The sequence below is a fragment of the Vombatus ursinus genome, unplaced genomic scaffold (assembly GCF_900497805.2).
Source record: "Vombatus ursinus unplaced genomic scaffold, bare-nosed wombat genome assembly UNPS02014786.1, whole genome shotgun sequence".
Classification (NCBI taxonomy): domain Eukaryota; kingdom Metazoa; phylum Chordata; class Mammalia; order Diprotodontia; family Vombatidae; genus Vombatus; species Vombatus ursinus.
Window position 1 is genome coordinate 42,798,517 of NW_020954564.1, and position 20,353 is coordinate 42,818,869.

Consider the following 20,353-nt stretch of genomic DNA (forward strand, 5'->3'; position numbering starts at 1 on the left):
TAGTAGTAGTAGTAGTAGTAGTAGTAGTAGTAGTAGTAGTAGTAGTAATAGAATATAAGGTTTTTGGGGGGGAGGGCAGAGACTATTTTTTGGTTATTTTGTTTTTTTTATTCCTAGCACAGACATTACCTTCCATATAGTAGGCACTGAATAAATGCTTGTTGGATTGTACTAAATGAGACCTTGGGCAAATGACCTAACCCATCTGGGTTTCAGTTTCTTTATCTGTAAAATAAGGGGGATAGATTAGAGTAACTCTAAGCTCCCTTTCCAGTATGAAATCTTATGATCTAAAGATCACGAGATTGCTATCATTTTCCAGATGACAGAAGGGATGCTCAGAGAGGATAAGTGACTTGTCCAAGGTCACCAAGCTATTAAGTGATAGAATCGGGACTGGACCTTATCTTCTAACTATGCCCCACCGTGTCTGAAATAGAAAAGGCACCAAGCTCAATCCAAGTGCAGAGACAAAGGTGGGACTGGAGAAGGGGAAAAACAGAATTTCTTATTGATTACATGTTGCTGCCAATTCTCATTTTCTTTTTCAGTAGAGAAACCATAGAAGGGCAAAAGCAACAGTTGCATTCACTGATGATTCAGAGTTACCTGTTATTATATCCCCAGAGCACCACCAGTGCAGTTAATAAAATCAGCAGAAACAGAATGATTTTTCCTTTGGAGATCATTATTCTCTCCTAGGAGGGAAGGAAAAAAGAAGAGATTACAGATCATTCAATGGCCCAGACTAAAACCTGGTATGTCTATCTCTCTGCACAAATAAAGTATTAATGCATTAACCTACAATTCAAAGATTGCCTGATAATTCAGAGTTCAAAGGTGTACATCATGGGGGGGAAAAGCAAAGATTGAAGTATCTAGCATATAGCCTTTCTGATAGTAGACACTGAGTAAAGATTTGTTGAATTGAATTAGGTTGGTGGATAACCCACCTGGAATCAGGAAAGCTTGAGTTCAAATCCAGTCTTGGACATACTAGCTGTGTGACCCCAGGCTAGTCCCTTAACCTCTGCCTGCCTCAGCTTCCTCATCGGTAAAATGAGGATAATAACAGCATGTACCTCTCAGGGTTGTTGTGAGGATAAAATGAGGTAATATTGGTTAAGTGCTTTGCAAAATGTTAAAGTACTATGTAAATGCTTACAATTATTATTAGTTATACACTATTCAGAAGAGAGAAGAGCCATCAATGAGAAAATTACAATGGTTCAAAAGGAAGTTCACAGAATTTCAGAGTACTAGGGGTCCTCAGGGACCATCTAATCCAGACTAGATCTGCACAAGTAGCTCTTCTCCAACATATTTATGATGTAGACTTCCCAAAGTGGGATGATCGGTGTCTTGGGTGTCTTGGAGGCAGCACGTACCCTTTCCTGATGCCCTTTTTAATACATCCTTATTCCCTGTGATTTAGTAAGCATGTTGCATCAATATTAAATTCACTTAAATATTCCACCCCCCCTTGTTATTCTCTCCCCCTACACTCCTTCATTGTTCTTAATTCTGCCTCCAGGGGCCAAGCAGAACAACATAAATCTCACTTCCACGAAGGTCCTTTAAGTATCAAGGAGAGCCATTCAAGCTCCATTCTCCCCCCCTCAAGTCTTCCTTCATCAGGCTAAATTTCTTTAGTTTCTTCAAGAGATGAACCTCTGGCCTGGCCTCTAGGCCTTTCTCCATGCTGGTCTCCTTTCTTTAGATGATTCCCAAATTTTCCGCGTCCTTCCTAAAATCTGATGCCTGGAGCTGAATACTGTACACTAGCAAATAGTTCCTCTGGGCTTGGTAACGTGAATGGACTGAAGACAGCCATGCATTCTCACCATCTGCTCTCTCCCTTTGGGCTTCAATTCTCTGTAAAACATTTTTATCGGTCCAAAGATCATCATCTTTGGCAGGAGGGAAAAACCCAATGGAAATACAATCATTATTCTCCCATCAGCTCAGCCATCCTGAGCAGTGGTTCTATTCCATCTTTGATCTTAAATTTATACTGTGAGCTCCTCGATTAAACTGTGAGCTCCTTGAGAGCACCGTTTTTTGACTTTCTTTGTATCCCCAGCACTTAGCACAGTACCTGGCACATAGAAGGCATGTTATAAATATTTCTTGACTCACTGTTGCCCCAGCCAAGCTATAAAAAAGCCTTTTTGTTTGTTGTCATTCACATTCTTCCCCAGTCTCAGGTCATTCTGAGCTTTAGGATACCTAATGCTATTTTTACAGAGCTAGACTATTTTTCTGTATGTGTCCATAATCATCACTTGTCCTTGCTCCCATCTTTTACAAGTTGTAAAATCTAAGATGACTCTACCTCTGTGTGTCCATATCAATCTGTTTAGGCAACTTCCCTTTTTCATTCTTATCAGAACCATTTCTACTTATGTCTTTAGAATTTCATTCTTGACATCTTTCCAACTTCTCCTGTAAAACTTGAGATCACGGGGTCCTGTCTATTTTTTCCATGAAGATTCCTTTAAATCTACTCTCCTATCACCTATGTTATCAGTTAGATTATCTACAGCTTTCCTCTCCTTCTCTACCTGAATTATGGATGGAATATTGACTTCTCTCTATGATTCCCTCCTTTTCTACTTCAGCAGCTAGCTCCTCTTTGTGGAAACAAAGTAAGGTCCACCACAGCACCTCTTCATAGTTTTGTCCACCATCAGAAGAATAAAGTTCTTAAGGCAAGGTAAGAACATACCAGCTGTTCTGCTTTTGATCAAGAAAGAGAATGTGCCAGCAGATTTCTAGACACTTGGCATCCCACATCACTACTAAGTCATGCTTTAATACCAAGTTTGCCATCCATTTGGGTGGCATAGTGTACAGAGTGCTAGATTTGGAGTCAAGAAGACATATGTTCAAATCTTGCTGCAGACACTTAATAGCTATGCAACCCTGGCCAAATCACTGTAACATTTACTTTCAGTTTCCTCATCTGTAAAATGGAGATAAGAATAGGCACTGAGATGATGGACTTTGATAGACTTGGCTCTTCTCAGCAATGCAAGTATCTAAGACATCTCCAAAAGTCTCATGATGGAAAATGCTATCCACATCCAGAGAAAGAACTATGGAGTTTGAATGCAGATCAAAGCATACTATTTGCTCTTTTTTTCTTCTGTTTTGTTTTGTTTCTTCTTTCTTGTGGTTCCTTCTATTGGTTCTAATTCTTCTTTACAACATGACTAATGTGAAAATGTTTATTAGGAATGTACATGTAGAGCTTATATCAGATTTCATGCTGTCTTGAGGAGGGAGGTCCGGGGGGGTGGGGGGAGGGAGAATTTAAAACTCAAAAGCTTTTGGAAGTGATTGTTGAAAACTAAAAATAAATGAATTAATTAAAAAAAATAGGCACCGACCTCACAGAATTGTGAGAATCAAATGAGATAATATTTAGAGCAATTTGCAAACCTTAAAGCGCTATCTAAAGGCTATTTTAATTGTTATTTCCAATACTAATTGTTTCATTTCTTCTTCTATCAAAAGTGGTCTGTAGCACACTGAATATCAACTTCTTTGTCTCCTTCCATTGATACTCCTTTTAATATTCTCTACCATGCTTCTCCCATCTGGGTTTAATAGATCCCTGTTATGGGAGTCCACTTCAGAATGTACTATACAACAGAGGCGTCAAAGACATGGCCCAGCCCACACTCCAAACCAGATTAAATTAATTGGGAAATATCTAACAAAAATAAATAAAAAGAAAAAGAAACATAATGTTAACATGTGGTTACCTAAATCAATTTAATACTACAGGTTTCTATATTGATAATTTAGTGGCCCAGGTTTCTATTTGAGTTTGACACTGCTACTGTATAATATTAAGATATTTTTATTTTGTTTTTTCTCAATCACATTTAAAAATAATTTTAACATCACAATTTGAGTTCCAAAATTCCCTCCTTTTTCCTTGAGAAGACAAGTACCTTGATATAGATATATATGCACAATCATGTAAAACATATGTCCATATTAGCCATATTGCAAAAAAGAACACAGACAGAAAAAAAAAAAAGAAAAAGAAAAAAAACAGAAAAAAGAAACAAAAAAATTTAGACTTCAATTTGCATTCAGACTCCATCAGCTCTTTTTCTGGAGGTACATAGCATTTTTCATCATAAGTCCTTCAGAAATGGCTTGGATCATTGTATTGCTGAGGATAGCTAAGTCACGCACAGTTGGTCACCACATAATATTGCTATTACTGTGTACAATGATCTCCTGGATCTGCTCACTTCACTTTGCACCAATTCATATAGGTCTTCCCAAGTTTTCTGAAGCCATCTTGCTCTTCATTTCTTATAGCACAACAGTATTCTATCACAATCATATGCCACAACTTGTTCAGTCATTTCACAGTTGATGGGCATCCTTTTAATTTCCAATTTATTGCCATTACAAAAAGAGTTGCTATAAATATTTTTGTACATATAGGACATTTTGGTTTTTCTTTGATCACTTTGGGATACAGACCTAGTAGTGGTATTGCTCAGTCAAAGGGTAGGGGCAGCTTTATAGACCTTTGGGCATAGCTCCAAATTGTTCTCCAGAATACTTGAATCAGTTCACAACTCCACAAAGAATGCATCAGTGTCCCAATTTTCCAACATTTATTTCCTTCTCATCTTGGCAGCATTGGTTTGGTTTGTACAGAAACTCTTTAATTTATTAAAATTATCCATTTTGTATGCTGTAGTGTTCTCCACACCTTGTTTGGTCATAAATTCTTTCCTTATTTATAGATCCAACAGGTAAAGTATTTCATGCTCCCCTAATCTGTTTATATCACCTTTTATTTTTAAATCATGTGCCCATTTTGAGGTTATCTTGGTATATGGTGTGAGGTATTGGTCTATAACTAGTTTCTGCCAAACTGCTTTCCAGTTTTCCCAGAAATTTTTGTGAAATAGTGAATTTTTATCCCTAAAACTTGAATCTTTGCATTTATCAAACACTACATTACTATGGTCACTTCTTACTGTGTATTGTGTTCCTAATCTATTCCACTGATTCACCACTTCTTCTTCTTTTTTTTTTTTGGCAATGATTACTGCTTTGTAATAAAGTTTGAAACTGGTACTGCTAGACCACCTTCCTTCACATTTTTTATTGATTTCCTCGATATTCTTGACCTTTTGTTCTTCAGATGAATTTTGTTGCTATTTTTTCTAGCTCTATAGAATAATTCTTTGGTAGTTTCATTGGTATGGCACCAAATAGGTAGATTAATTTAGACAGAATTGCCATTTTTATTGTATTGGTTCAGCCTATTCATGAAAAATTATTATTTCTACAATTGTTTAGATTTGACTTTATTTGTGTGAACAGTGTTTTGTAATTGTGTTCAAAAAGTTTCTGGGTTTGTTTCAGCAGGTAAACTCCCAAGTATTTTATATTGTCTACAGCTCTAAATATCTTTATCTCTTCCTGCTGGACTTGGTAACACAAAGGATATATACACATATTTATTTATTTATTTATTTGTGTGGGTTTATTCTATATCCTGCAACTTTGCTGAAGTTCATTATTTCAACGAATGTTTTAGTTGATTCTCTAGGATTCTTTAAGTATATTATCATATCATCTACAAAGAGTGATAGTTTTGTTTCCTCACTGCCTATTCTAATTTCTTCAATTTCTTTTTCTTCTCTTACTGATACAGCTAGCATTTCTAGTACAATATTGAATAAAAGTGGTGGTATTGAATATCCTTGCTTCACTCCTGATATTATTGGGAAAGTTTCTAGCTTATTCCTATTACAAATAATGCTTGATGATGGTTTTAGATTGATACTATCATTTTAAGGAGAACTCCATCCCTATGCTTTCAAATGTTTTTTTTTTTTAAATAGGAATGAATGTTGTATTTTATCAAAAGCTTTTTCTGCATCTATTGAAATAATCATATGATTTCTGTTGGTTTTGTTATTGATACAGTCAGTTATGCTGAGTTTTGTTTTCTTAATATGGAACTAACCCTGCATTCCTGGTATAAATCCCACCTGGTCATAGTGTATGACCTTTGTGACATACTGCTCTAATCTCCATGCTAGTATTTTATTTAAAAATTTTCCATCAATAGTCATTAAAGAAATTGGTCTTTAGTTTTCTTTGTCTGTTTTTGTTCTTCCTGGTTTAGGTATCAGCACCATATTTGTGATCTAAAAGGAATTTGGTAGGAATTCTTCTTTGCTTATTTTCCGAAATAGTTTATGAAATATTGGAATTGATTGTTCTTTAAATATTTGGTTGAATTCACTTGTGAATCCATTTAATCCTGGGGATTTTTTCTTAGGCAGCTCATTGATAGCTTGTTCAATTTCTTTTTCTAAGATTGGGTTATTTAACTATTCTATTTCCTTTTCTGTTAATCTGAGCAATTTATATTTTTGTAAACATTCACCCATTTGACTTAGGTTGTTCAATTTATTGGCATATAATTGGGCAAAATAGCTCCTAATAATTGTTTTAATTTCCTCTTCATTGGTGGTGAATTTACCCTTTTCATTTTTGATACTGGTAATTTGCTGTTCTTTCTTTTTTAAAACCAAATTAACCAATAGTTTATTTTATTGCTTTTTTTTCATAACCAGCTCCCAGTTTTATTTATTAGTTAAAAAATTTAATCTCCTTTAATTTTCAGGATTTCCAATTTGGTGTTTATTTGGGGGTTTTTAATTTGTTCTTTTTCTATTTTTTTTAGTTGCATGCTCAATTCATTGATTTGTTCTTTCTCCATTTTACTGATGTAAATGTTTAGAGATATAGATTCCTGCCCTGCCCTCCCCCACATTCTGATTTCACTGCATCCCATAAATTATGGTATGTTGTCTCACTGTTATCATTCTCCCTAAGGAAATTATTGTTTCTATGATTTGTTTTTGACTCACTCATTCTTTAGGATTAGATTATTTAATTTCCAATTAATTTTAATCTATGTTGCTCTGTCCCTTTATTGAATTTAATTTTATCATGGTCAATTTTTGTGGAAGTGCCTTGTATAGCCAAGTAAAAGGTATGCTCCTTTCTATTCCCATTCAATTTTCTCCAGAGATCTATCATATCTAACTTTTCTAAAATTCTATTCATCTCCTTAACTTCTTTCTTTCTTTTTTTTAATTTATATCATTCTGAGGGGAGAGTTGAGGTCCTCCACTAGTATAATTTTTACTGTCTGTTTCCTCTCATAACTCATTTAACTTTTCCTTTAAAATTTTGATTCTACACAATTTGATATATGTGTAGTATTTATATTACTTCATTTTTCTATGGTATCTTTTAGCAAAGTGTAATTTCCCTGCTCATCTCTTTTAATTAGATCTATTTTTGCTTTTGCTTTGTCTGAGATTATGATTGCTACCCCTGCTTTGTTTTTACTTCAGCTGAAGCATAACAAATTTCGCTGCAGCCTCTTATTTTTACTCTGTGTGCATCTCTGTTTCAAGTGTGTTTCTTGTAAACAACATATTGTCAGATCTCATTTCTTTTTTAAATAAGGTTTATCCTTTAGAGTCCTATCCCAGCCATGAACTCTGTCTCACCAAGCCTTAATGAAATCTGCCTCCTTGCATTGGGAGCTCTAGTTCATCCTGCCTATTGCTCATATGTTGTGTTTTTGAGGATAGGGATCTGAGGTCATGGGCTGAATTGTTGGCTCTCTTCTTGTTAATTACTGGCCCTCTCTACAATATTCTTTTTTCTGTATTATACCCACTATCTTCTACGGTATGTGTATCTAGCTTGGAAAGTATCCTGGAGTTTCTCCCTTCCTCTCTCTTTTCTATTTGAAAAACTCTTGATACTATGAATAAGACTTTAGATGAATATTTTACCTGCCCTTATGGAGTGCATTTCATCCCTGATTACGAATCTATTGTGCCTATATTTTCATTAACTGTCTGAATCCAGTTTACTCCAAAGGAGAAATAATATCCAGGGAGAGGGAGTAAAATAAGGCTTCATGATGGAAATAGCATTTGAGCTGGCCTTGAATCACACAATTTTATTTATTTATTTATTTTAGGCAATTGGGGTTAAGTGATTTGCCCAGGGTCACACAGCTAGTAAGTGTCAAGTGTTTGGTCTGAGGCCTAATTTGAACTCTGGTCCTCCTGACTTCAGGGCCAGTGCTCTACCCACTGGGCCACCTAGCTGCCCTGAATCACACAATTTTAGAGTTAGAAGGAACGTCTAAAATTAACTAGTCGAACCTATGCCAACCATCTGTAATTTCTACAAGTTTTAATTCAGCTTCTGCTTGAAAATCTTCAAAAATGAAGTCCCATTATCTCAGGGAACCTATTTACTTTGGCACAATTTTAATCATTACAAACCTTTTTTTACATGAAAATCAAGGCTTTTGCTTTTAACTTCCTTCCCATTCATTCCCATTCTTCTACCCTCTAGAGCCGAACACAGCTAGTTGGATCCCTTTTTCACATAATAGCCCCTAAGTCTAATTTCCAGGCTGAATGTCATCACTTCCCTTAAGAGGTCCTATGTTATAGTCTTTAGTACCCTCATCATATGGCAGTTTGAGAATGGAGGAGAGAAGAGAAAAGAATAAGCATTTACAGAGTCCCTAATATGTGCCAGGTATTGCGCTAAGCACTTTTTACAAATATTATCTCTTTTGATCTTTGTAATAACCCTGTGAAGTAGTGCTGTTATTATCCCCAATTTACAGTGAAAGAAACTGAGACAAACTGAGGTTAAGTGACTTGCCCAGAGTCACATAGCCATTAAATGTCTAAGGCTGCATTATAAACCCAGGTCTTCATGACGCCAGGCTCAAAGCGCTAACCACTGCACCACCTAGGTGTTTGTCGATTTCTTTCCTAAAATGATCTGACCAGGGCAGAATAGAAGACAGCAAAACCACCATCTGTTGCCCTAGGATTTTTTGACTGTCATACTGGGAAGGGGAAGCAGACAAAGGAAAGCCATTCTACACAGAAGAATCAATTAAGAATGACACAGGGAGAGGAAAGCATAAGATATGCCGGGGAGAGGCAAGATGACTAGGTTAGAAAATTAACAGTGTACATGTAAGAGAGTCACAGGAAATTAACCTAAAAGTCAAAATGAGGCTAGTTCTTAAAGGTCTCAAATTCCTACTAGTTGTGTATTTGGGAAGAGTGGGATTACAGGATCACAGATTTAGAGCTGGGAGGCATCTCAGAAATCACCTAAACCAATTAAGGTTAAATGACTTGCCCAAGGTCATGCAGGTAGGAAGGAAAAGGCCAGAATTTAAACCAAGATTCTACAATCCTAAATCCTGTGTTCTTTCTACCATGCTATAGACTGTCTGTGGGGAAGAGAAAGAAATAACTGTTAAATTTTTTAAAAATGCAAAAGGTCTCCAGCCAGCCCCTCTGAATAGGAAATGCTATGATGGCACAGAAATAGGGAGGCAAGAAGTGAGCTGATTTGAAAGAGTCAGACTTGGAGATGACTAGGGGACATCCAAATGGTAATGCTTGGGAGCCAGAGGTGCTAGACAACTGATATACAGTAAGTACAAGTCCATTGAGAACACCTGCTAATATACTGACATATTCAACTCGTTTATTAAGCTCTTATAATTTTACTATATGGGGCAGGTAGGTAGCTATTGGATAGAGTGCCAGAAATGAAATCAGTAAGACTCAGCTTCCAAAATTCAAATCTGGCTTCACTTAAGAGCTGTGTGACCTTAGGCAAGTCACTTAACCTTGTTTGCCTTAGTTTCTTCATCTGTAAAATGAGTTGGAGAAGGAAATAGCAAACCACTCCAGTATCTCTGCCAAGAAAATCCCCAATGGGGTTACAAAGAATTGGACACGATTGAACAAATTTTACTATATTAGTATAATATTTGTGATGTTAACATTGATCACAGATTGTATATAATAAAATATTAAAGAGTTGGAAAGGATTTTAGAGACTGCTAGTTCAATGTCTGCCATGTCTGGGTCAACTTCCCAGTGCCTAACAGATGCTGATAACGAGGTCAAAGGTATGAGACTGAGGCCTGTAGGAAATAGAATTACAAGGAGGATAACTGAATGTGGATCTCTATTCAAAGGCAGCTCTGCCAGGCATGGTGGCCCACACCTGTTAACTCCTGCTTCTGAATGGGGCTTGGGCTGGTGGATTGCTTAAGTTCCGGAGTTTTGAACAACAGTGGGACTAAAGCACTAAATCCACCACAAAATGGCAGTTGCACTGAGTGTGAGGTGCCACCAGGTGACTTACGGTGGGGTGAACCAGCCTAAGTCAGAAAAATGGAACAAGTAAACTTCTATGCCAATCAGTACTGGGATTGGTCCATGAGTGGGAGCTACTGTACTTCCACCCTGGGTGAGATAGGGAGACTTAGTCTCCTCCTACCCCCACCAAAGAAAAAGATGGCTCTGCCCCACAGGATTGAAGGTGGAAAAAAGCATGGATGACTCAGTGCAATTTACCACTTCTACTAAAAAGAAAATTAAAGCACTAAGTTCTACTGATAATGCATCAACATTATGGGAACTTTGGGAGGATAAAATGATGTGGAAATGAGAATTCTTACATTTTTCATTCTTAAGTGCTCTTTGGACTGATGACACACTGAAATGTTTACTGTAATCCATGCCATACATGGCTGATATTAATGGAGCGTACAAACATAAGTATGTGACAAAAAGAATAAATACATCAGATATGGTCTTTATATAGCATTGTAGGGCCCTACCCTGCCTTTATTGGGGAGTTGGGGGTATGGAAAGAGGAGTTGTTTTCCCATCAGAGCCAAAGTTTCACATAAGTGATTTTGTTCTTTTGAGTGATTTGCTCTTTTTTTCCTTCTGTAATGAGGGGTGCAATAGCTGAAAGAACTCTGGACTTTGGAAATTCTGGGTTCAAATTCCAATTCAGTCACCTCCTAGCTATAGGAATTTTAGGCAACATCTTTAGCTTCTCCCCTGTGAAATGGAGATGACAAAGCAATGCATCATAGGACGATAGTGGGGGATAAATGAGACAATGGCTACAAAGCACTCTATAAACTGGAAAGCATTATACCAATGAGAGGTGGTATCACGATGCTCCCTATGGGCTGTACCCTTCAACAAACTCTGGTGGTTTTCTATCACCTCCCAAATCAAATAGAAAATCTTGTTTGGCATTCAAAGCCTTTCACAACTTGGTCCCTTCCTACTCTCCAGTTTTTACACCTTACTCACCCCCATATATTCTGCTATCCAGTGACACTGGTCTCTTTACTGTTGTTTGAAAAACACACTACAGAGGCAGCTAGGTGGCGCAGTGGATAGAGCACTGACCCTGGAGTGAGGAGGACCTGAGTTCAAATCCAACCTCAGACCAAATACTTGACATTTACTAGCTGTGTGACCCTGGGCAAGTCACTTAACCCTAACTGCCTAAAACAAAAAAGAAAAATATACTCCATCTGGGCATTTCCACTGACTGGCCCCCACTCCTGCAAGTTCCAGCTACAATCCCATCTTCTACAACCCCCCCTACAAGATTCTCCTTAATGCACGTGGTCGTTTCCTTGTTGTCTCTCCCCCTCCTCGCTCTCCTCAGACAGTGAGCTCCTTGGGAGCAGGGACTGTCTTTTGCCTTTTTTTTTTTTTTTTTTTTTGGTATCCCTAATGCTAAGAACTGATACATAGTTGTCCAAATAAATGCTTGTTGACTATCACCTCTGAATATGGTAGATAGGGTGCTAGACTTAACCCCTACACACTTGATTAGTGATATCTAGCGTCTCCCTCAGTATCTTGGAGAAAGCCTAGACTCCTTGTTACCTTTATCTGGGACCAACTTAATAATGACTTTTACTATCTATTCAAATGCAGCTCCTGCAGCGCAAGGTCTTGGTACTTCATTAGGTGAGAAAGCAGATTTGAGATTTGCTCATGACTTCTTTAAGGCTACTTTGGGAACTGCACAAAAGAACTATCAAAAGAGGTGAACTTACCAAAAAATACATTTTATTCATCTTTTGGTGCTTTCAAAGTTTAAAATATCAAATCCTACTGCTAAGGAGGAAAAAAAAACCTCTCTCTCATAAAGTCACAAGACACAGAATGATCTGTTCTGGAATGGGTGAATGCAAAGGAAACTAATAAATACAAGGCAATGTAAAGTAAAAATGCAGAACAGTGAGGGGAAAAAAAATCAGAAAGACTGTGGTTCAAATCTTACCTCAGACATTTCTAGCTGTGTAACCCTGGGAAAATCTTTTAACCTCTCTCAGTCTCAACTTTCTAATCTATAAATTGAAGGAGTTGATCAATGTCATCTCAAAGATGCCTTTTATCTCTGAAAATGTGATCCTATAATGCAGCACTGCTGGAGTCTGAAAAATGTGGCATTTACAACCAATCAATAAAAATTCATGATCATTTATTAAATACCTATTATATTCCAGGCACTGTGCTAAGCAGTTTCCACCAAAATCTTGGTAACCTCATTGTCTTCTACTGCAAATCTGGTTTTCATCTAGCTTTCTTTCTCCAGTCTCTGGACCTTTGCTCAGACTCTTCCCTCTGCCTGGAATGAACTTTCATCCTAACTTCATCTATTGGAGGCTCTCTCTTCCATCAAGTTCTAACCCTTATGCCACCTCCTCCATGAAGCTAACAATGCCTGGTGAAAGTCATCTCTTCTTCCTATTTGCCTCCACCTCTCCTTTGCACTTAACCTTATCGTCGTTTATTTTTTTTTTTATCAGAACTGTTTTTTTCTTCAGTGTAGAGTATAGCTAGTGAATTACTCCCTCTACTAAAGCAGACTGGCGCCTTCTCTGCAGCTTATGGCTGAGTATGAGCAAAAGTCTCCCTGCCTTGGCAGCCAGCCCTCTACTGATTACACCAAAATGCCTCTCTCTCCCTTTATCAGTTATTTGACATTTGGCCACTAGATTGACCCAGGATTTTACACATAGTAGTAAATTCTAAGGGGCTGAATTGAAACTGCATCTGTAAAAAGTTGCATGAGAACACTTATTCTTAGAAATGAGCAGTAGGAAAAAGAAAACTGAACCAGGGCCCCACACACTGGAGACACTTGAAATTTTCATCAAAGAGAGACAGAATCAGATTGATGTGATACTTCTCAGCCAAACTGAACATTTGTTTAAAAATTGTTTTGAAAAGCTGATGTTTGAAAGGCAACATTTAAAACAAGCTTTTTCTGACTGTCATGACAAAATGCTTGCCTGTACCAGTTTCTGCCGAACCTAAAGGCTGTTTTTGTTTAAGGGTTAAAACTGAGACTACTTCCTGAAAGATTCAATCTTGTTTCCCATAGCAAAGCATTTCAGAATGGTGTTGGTTGAATCTGTGAGGTCTCCACTTCTATATTCCAAGCCTCAGAGACAACATATATCACTAGCTCTTCAGAGACTTCCTGGCAGAGAACATATGTTGAGAAATGCATTCCCATTTTTTCCTGGAAGACAATTAGGTCCTTGGCAGCCAAGTTGGAGTGGAGACCTTTCACAAGATTGCCTCAATTCTGACAGCTGATGGCCTGCTGATCATCTTGTCTAGCTGGCAGGAAAACACTTGGAAATGTGCAATTCTGCTCAAGCCAAAGGATCATGAGATTTAGACCACGAAGGAACTTTAGAAGGCTTGTAGTCCGATTTTACAAATGATAAACCCATGGAGTGTAAGAAAATCGTCTAATATCACAAAGGTGGTAAGTAGCTGGGCTGAGGTGTGAACCTGGGTCCTTTAACTCTGAATCTAATGCTCTTTCAACTAAACCTGGCTGTTTCCCAGTTCCCCAAAGGATCCCCCTCTCCTTTCTCTTTTCCTGAAACATTTCCCCCCAACATTTGTTACAATCTTATTCATCCTTGAAGACTCTGAGCCTAACTCCTCTATGAAGCTTTTGCCAACTCTCCAAAGATAGCACTTGTTCCTATGAAAATCTCTCATAGCATTTTATCTGCATCTTTTTTATGCGCTTCTAAGTGTTGTTATTGAAATAGTATCTCTGTAGCATTTTAAACTTTGCAAAGTGCTTTCCAAATAATTTACAAATATCATTTAATTTTATCCTCACAAAAACCCTGGGGAAGTCGGTGATATTATCTTCATTTTATAAACGAAGAGAGCAAGGCAGACAGAAGTTAAGTGACTTGCCCAGGATCTGAGGCTGGATTTGAACTCAGATCTTCCTGTCTCCATGTCTAGCTCTTGACCAATTTGCCACCTACCTGCCTCTATTTTGTTATAAACTGGGTATATATATATTTATTCTATTATAACCATAAGATTAATAATAACAAATGGCATTGAGATAGCATGAAAAGTATGCAAAGTACTTCACGGGAGCCTCACTATAACCTCATAAGGCATTATTATCCTGATGCCATAGATGAGAAAAGCAAGACTCAGAGAGATTAAGTGATTTAGACTTTGACCGAAGTCTTCCTGACTCCAAATCCAACACTCTATCCACCATAGCACTCCCCTTTCTACTCTGGCTCTCCTAGGGCCTAACAGAACCTTCCATATGGAATAAGTGCTTTAAAAATACCTATTAAGTTGAAAATGATAGTGACCTGCTAGAGTTCACAGCTACGTCAAATGAAGGAAAGCTAAGACACTCACATAAGCCCTAGTTCACTCACAGATGACTACAAAAACAGTACCACAAAAGCAGAAACAATACAAGCAGCTCTATTCTTTTTTGCTGGTGAATGGCTAAGGACACCAGCAATGGATTAGAACTACACCAAAGAATTCAAAACTCTTGGTTTCAATCCCCTTAGCCTATTCTCTAAACAGAACTAACTGGTGACTTCTATGAATTGGAAATCTACTCAAGGTAATCACGTAATGGGGTGTTAGAAAGAGCTAGGTGGCAGGAGACCTGGGTTCTAGTTTCAGCTCTACCACTCACTAGCCTTGCTCAACATAACCACATAAACTAACTTCTTCTTCCCCAGGCCCTAGAGGAGTAGACAGAGTTAGTTTCTTTGTGGGCCCAACCAAAAACAACAAGAAACATCATTTCATGGGACTCTTTGTCATCTTGTGTTACAGTGTTCATGAGCTAAGCACTGAGGATACAGCAAAAAGAGAAAAACAGTTCCTGCCCCAAAGTAGCTTACATTCTAACAACAGTTTACATGCCAACAATAGTGCAAGGATAAAAAGGCAGAGAAATTCTTTAAAGAACTTAACTCTCTCTCTTTCTTTCTATATATACATATATATATGTATATATATATATATACTCACACACATCCATATATACATATACATACACATATACACACATATATACATACACACATGTACAAATACATACATGTTGTGATACTTAGGGACTTCAATGCTCAGGCACAGAGAATGAATAGAATGCTGGAAAATATGGCTCAGTTTTGAGAAACAAAAGAAGCCAAAGACCTGTAGATTACTCAGCAGGCTCACATCTATACATCATGAATAATTTCTTCCAGAAGAATCAAAAAGAATTAGACATGACATCAAATTAGAAAAAGATAAAAAAGACATTACAGTGTCACCATCTTAAACTGATGTAGTCAAATGAATCGTCAACGCCCCCAAGAAAGGAAGTAGACAATTTCCGTGTCAAGATGGTGGAGTGAGGCAGGAACACCCTGGTGCCCCCCCAAATTCCCTTCTAAGCTAATTGAAAGTCTCCTCAACACTGATTTAGGAGTAGAGAAGTAGCTTAGGAGTTCAGCAGGAAAGGTCTGTCTCACTGGGATAGGAGGGAAGCTAGGTTCTAGAGCAGCAGCAGCAGGGGGTCTGCAACTAGGCTCTGAGCCCCAGGGGAAATGCATTAGTGAGGCCCTGCCCTTCGGCAAGTCAACAGCTCTGGAGACACGCCTATGCAGCACAGCAAGGCCCCACCACAGCAGCCCTACCCCCAGCAAAGGTCAGCAATGAGGCCTCACCCTCATTATGGGCCAGCAGTGAGACCACATCTCTGGGGCCAAGTAATAGCGAGATCCCTCCCCCAAGGCCTGGCAATAGAAAGGCCCTGCATCCATAACAACCTAGCAGCAAGGGTGCAGCTGAGGCAGGCCAGCAGCAAAACCCTATACCCAAGGGAGGCCAACAGGGAGCTTCTCTTCCAGTGCAAGCTAGCAGCTAGACTCTGAGGCCCAGTGAAAGCCAGCATCAAGGCCCTAAGCCCTAGCACAAGAAGCTTGGGACAGTACTGAACAGAGTAGAGATTAGGACAAGTGTCAAAATAGCTACATGTGATGCCTCAAAGAAGAATGTAATTTGGTCGGAGGCCCAAAAAGAACTCCTAGAAGAACTTAAAAAAGATTTTTAAAAGCAAATTAGAGAAGTAGAGGAAAAATTGGGAAAAGAAATGAGAGTAATTCAAGAGAATTATGAAAAGAGTCAATAGCTTAGTTAAAAAAACACAGAAAATGGAAAGAGATATGCAAAAATTCACTGAAGAAAATCGCTTCTTAAAAAATAGAATTGGCCAAATGGAAAAGGGAGTATAAAAGCTCACTGAAAAAAATAATTCCTTAAAAATAAAAACAAGGCAAGTAGAAGCTAATGATTCCATGATACATCAAGATATAATAAAATAAAATGAAAAGAATCAAAAAAGAAGAAAATGTGAAATTTCTCATTGGAAAAACAACTGAACTGGAAAATGGATCCAGATGAGATAATTTAAGAATTATTGGACTACCTGAAAGCCATGATAAAAAAAAAAAAACCTGGACATCTTTCAAGATATTATGAAGGAAAACTGCCCTGATATCCCAGTACCAGAGGGCAAAATAGAAATTGAAAGAATCTACCAATCACCACCTAGAAGAAAGGGAAAGGGAGAGGTAGAATGGGATAAATTATCTCACATAAAAGAGGCAAGAAAAAGCTTTTACAGTGGAGGGGAAGTGGGGGGGGGAATGAGTGAACCTTACTCTCATCAGAATTGGCTCAAAGAGGGAATAACATAAACACTCAATTGGGTAGAGAAATCTATCTTACCCTATAGGAAAGTAGGAGGGGAAGGGGATAAGAAAAAGGTAGGGGGGGGTGATAGAAGGGAGGATAGATTGGGGGAGGGGCAGTTAGAAGCAAAACACTTTATGAGGAGGGACAGGGTGAAAGGAGAGAGAGCATAGAATAAATGGAGCAGGGAGAATAGGATGGAGGGAAATACAGTTAGCAGCAGTAACTAAAATTTTTTTTGAAGCAAATTTCTCTGATAAAGGCTTCATTTCTCTAATATATAGAGAACTGAGTCAAATTTATAAAAATAAGAGCCATCCCTCAATTGATAAATGATCAAAATGTTAACAGTTTTCAGATGAAGTAATCAAAGCTATTAATAGTCATATGAAAAAATGGTCTAAATAACTATTGACTGGAGAAATGCAAATTAAAACAATTCTGAGGTACTACCTCATACCTATTACATTGGCTAATAGGACAGAAAACGTAAATGACAAATGTTGGAGAGGATGTGGGAAAAATGAGAAATTAATGCATTGTTGGCGGAGTTGTGAATTGATTCAACCATTCTTTAGAGCAGTTTGGAACTATGTCCAAAGAGCTATAAAACCATGCATACCCTTTGACCTAGTAATATCACTACTAGGTATGTATCTAAAAAGAGATAAAAAAAACAAAATGGAAAAGGACCTATATGTACAAAAATATTTACAGCAGCTCTTTTCTGGTTGCAAAGAATTGGAAATTGAGGGGATGTCCATCAATCAAGGAATGGCTGAACTATGTATAGCTATGTACTATGTGATTGTGATGGAATACTATTGTGCTATAAGAAATGATGAGTAGGATGCTCTCAGAAAAACCGGGAAATACTTACATGAGCTGATACAAAGTGAAATGTATTACGTACAAAATAATAGCAATATTATAAGATGATCAGCTGTGAATGACTTAGTTATTCTCAGCAACACAACAATTCAAGATCACTCTGAAGGACTTAGGATGAAAAATGCTATCCATCCCCAGAGAAAGAATTAATGGTGTCTGAATACAGATTGGAGCATACTTTTTTACTTTCTTTATTTTTCTTGAGGTTTTTTTTTTAGTCTATGTTTTCTTTCACAACATGACTAATACGGAAATGTTTTGCATGACTACACATGTATAACCTATATCAAATTTCTTGCCTTCTCAATGAGGGGAGGGAGGAAGGGAGAGAATTTGGAACTCAAAGTTTTAAAAATGAATGTTAAAAATTGTTTTTACATGTAATTGTAGAAAAATAAAATACTAAATAATTTTTTAAAAAATCAATTAAACAGCAGACCTTCTCTCTGGGACTAAATATGCAGATTGAGATCCAGTCCTTTCATAGCACATGATGAGTCAAGCAGCAAAGATGCTTTTAAAAATAGTCTTAAAGGCTCTGCAGCAGGGTAGGAGGACATAGTCAATAAAGGAAATTGTTTGCTTGAAAAAAATACAATATATACACAAAAGTAATCACAAGAGAACATCAATAACTACTGACCAAAATTCTCATATTTATAAAATCTTTGAGAGAATAAATACTCAGTGAGTATTTTCTTCAAAAAATCCATGAGATAATAACTATAGCTGATATCCACATAATGCTTCTTATTTGCAAAGCACTTTGAACACATTATATCCTTTGGTCCTCAAAAGAACACGGTGAAGTAGGTGCTATTATGATCGTAATTTTTCAGATGAGCAAACTGAGGCACAGAGAGGTTAAGGGACTTCCCTAGAATAACACAAATAAAAGTTGGTAAATAAAAGAGGCAAGATTTGAACTTAGATCTTTCTTACTTCAAGTCCTTCACTCAATCCATCTTACTTTGCAGGTTATCAGAAGATAGTTTTTCTATAGCAGATACATCTCATTGAATGATGAAGAGAAGGCAAGACCCCACTGCCATTCACTGTTAGTTGATCATAAAAATGAACTTGAGTTTGTATAGTAAAAACAATACCTTAAAGCTTTTGCTTGACAAGGAGATTCTCACGCATAAATGAACACCATACAATATTCCTTGATAAATGCAACCCTAGAGATAAAATTCCATTCAATGACCCTCTGATTACTGACAAGCAAAGAATAAATCATGGAAATGCAATGCTTACCATAAGTGAGGTAATCGTAGAGTATGGCTTACCCAGAATCTAAATGGAAGGGAGATTATTTTCTATAGATCAAAGGTTCTTAAACTAGGGTCCTTGAACCCAGAAGGAGTCTTTGGATAGATTTCACAGTGTCCATCAACTTGGATGCGGGGGAGGAATCACATCTTTATTTCCACTAATCTTTGGTTTTCTTTGAAATAATCCTATGTATTTTATTTTGTGCATTTGAAATTATTCTGAGAAGAGCGGTCCATGACACACAAAAAAGTATGAGAACTCCTGCAAGAGGTGATAAGGTCCTGTAGAGGCTCATCCTTATGGAAGCGTCACTGCATCAAGCCCCAGAACATTTCAGAGACTCCTTTGTAAGATATCTAATTACTTAAAAGAGAGAGGTTTAACAAGAGAAAGAATTAAATGGACTGAAAATACTTATTGTCCAGACTTTGACCTGCATTTAAAGGGCAAGTAGACTCATTTACTACATCAGTGTATGTATTTGGAATAGACTCGGCAGAGTGACAGTGAATTGGACTCAGAACTGAATCAGAAGGAAAAGATGGCTTGCATTTGGGCTAATTTATAGTGTTTTAAAAGATCCCAACCCATTCACAAATGTAAAAACCCATATTTTTAACACTCATCTTGCAATGCTATGCAGTTGAAAATCTTGGAATACCACAAACTTCAAAAAAAATCAAAGTAGCAAGAGACACAATGGGCAATGAAAATACGCATGGCAAGCAAAAGTAAGCAACACCTTTCACACCATGATCTATTCTGTACAAGTGATATGAGAGAAATCATTGTGGAAATAAATAATCTGAAAAGGAGTTGGGCTGGCCATGTAATATGAACAAGGGATAGTGGATGGACAACACTGCTACCCAGGAAGTGAAGGGAGGAAGAGAGGGAGAGAGAAGAGAGGAAAGGGAGAGAGAGAGAGAGAGAGAGAGAGAAAGAGAGAGAGAGAGAGAAAATATGAATAAGCAAGAAAAAGGGGTAAAGGGAAGACTTCCAAAAGACTGGATCAAGCCAATGCTGAAGATATAGAAGAACATGAACAATAATTGTGCAGGATGAAAAAGCACAGATAGATTATAGGCTATACCAATGGAATATGTATTGTTATTAATGAAATCATGAATCCATTGAAATATGATTCAAAATGTTTAAAAGAAATTCATGGCACTGTGAAGTCTTTAAGAAGA

At 37.4% G+C, this 20,353-nt stretch overlaps 1 protein-coding gene across 5 annotated transcripts in view; it reads right to left on the reverse strand.

The window, feature by feature from the left end:
- LOC114047052 (N-acetyllactosaminide alpha-1,3-galactosyltransferase-like) overlaps window positions 1–20,353 on the reverse strand; it is a 124,490-nt gene that overhangs the window by 53,435 nt on the left and 50,702 nt on the right. For all 5 annotated transcript variants that reach the window (XM_027867733.1, XM_027867732.1, XM_027867734.1 and 2 more), the window contains one exon: window positions 610–698. In XM_027867733.1, coding sequence (XP_027723534.1) covers window positions 610–698 — 89 coding nt within the window. The remainder of the gene's footprint in view (window positions 1–609; window positions 699–20,353) is intronic.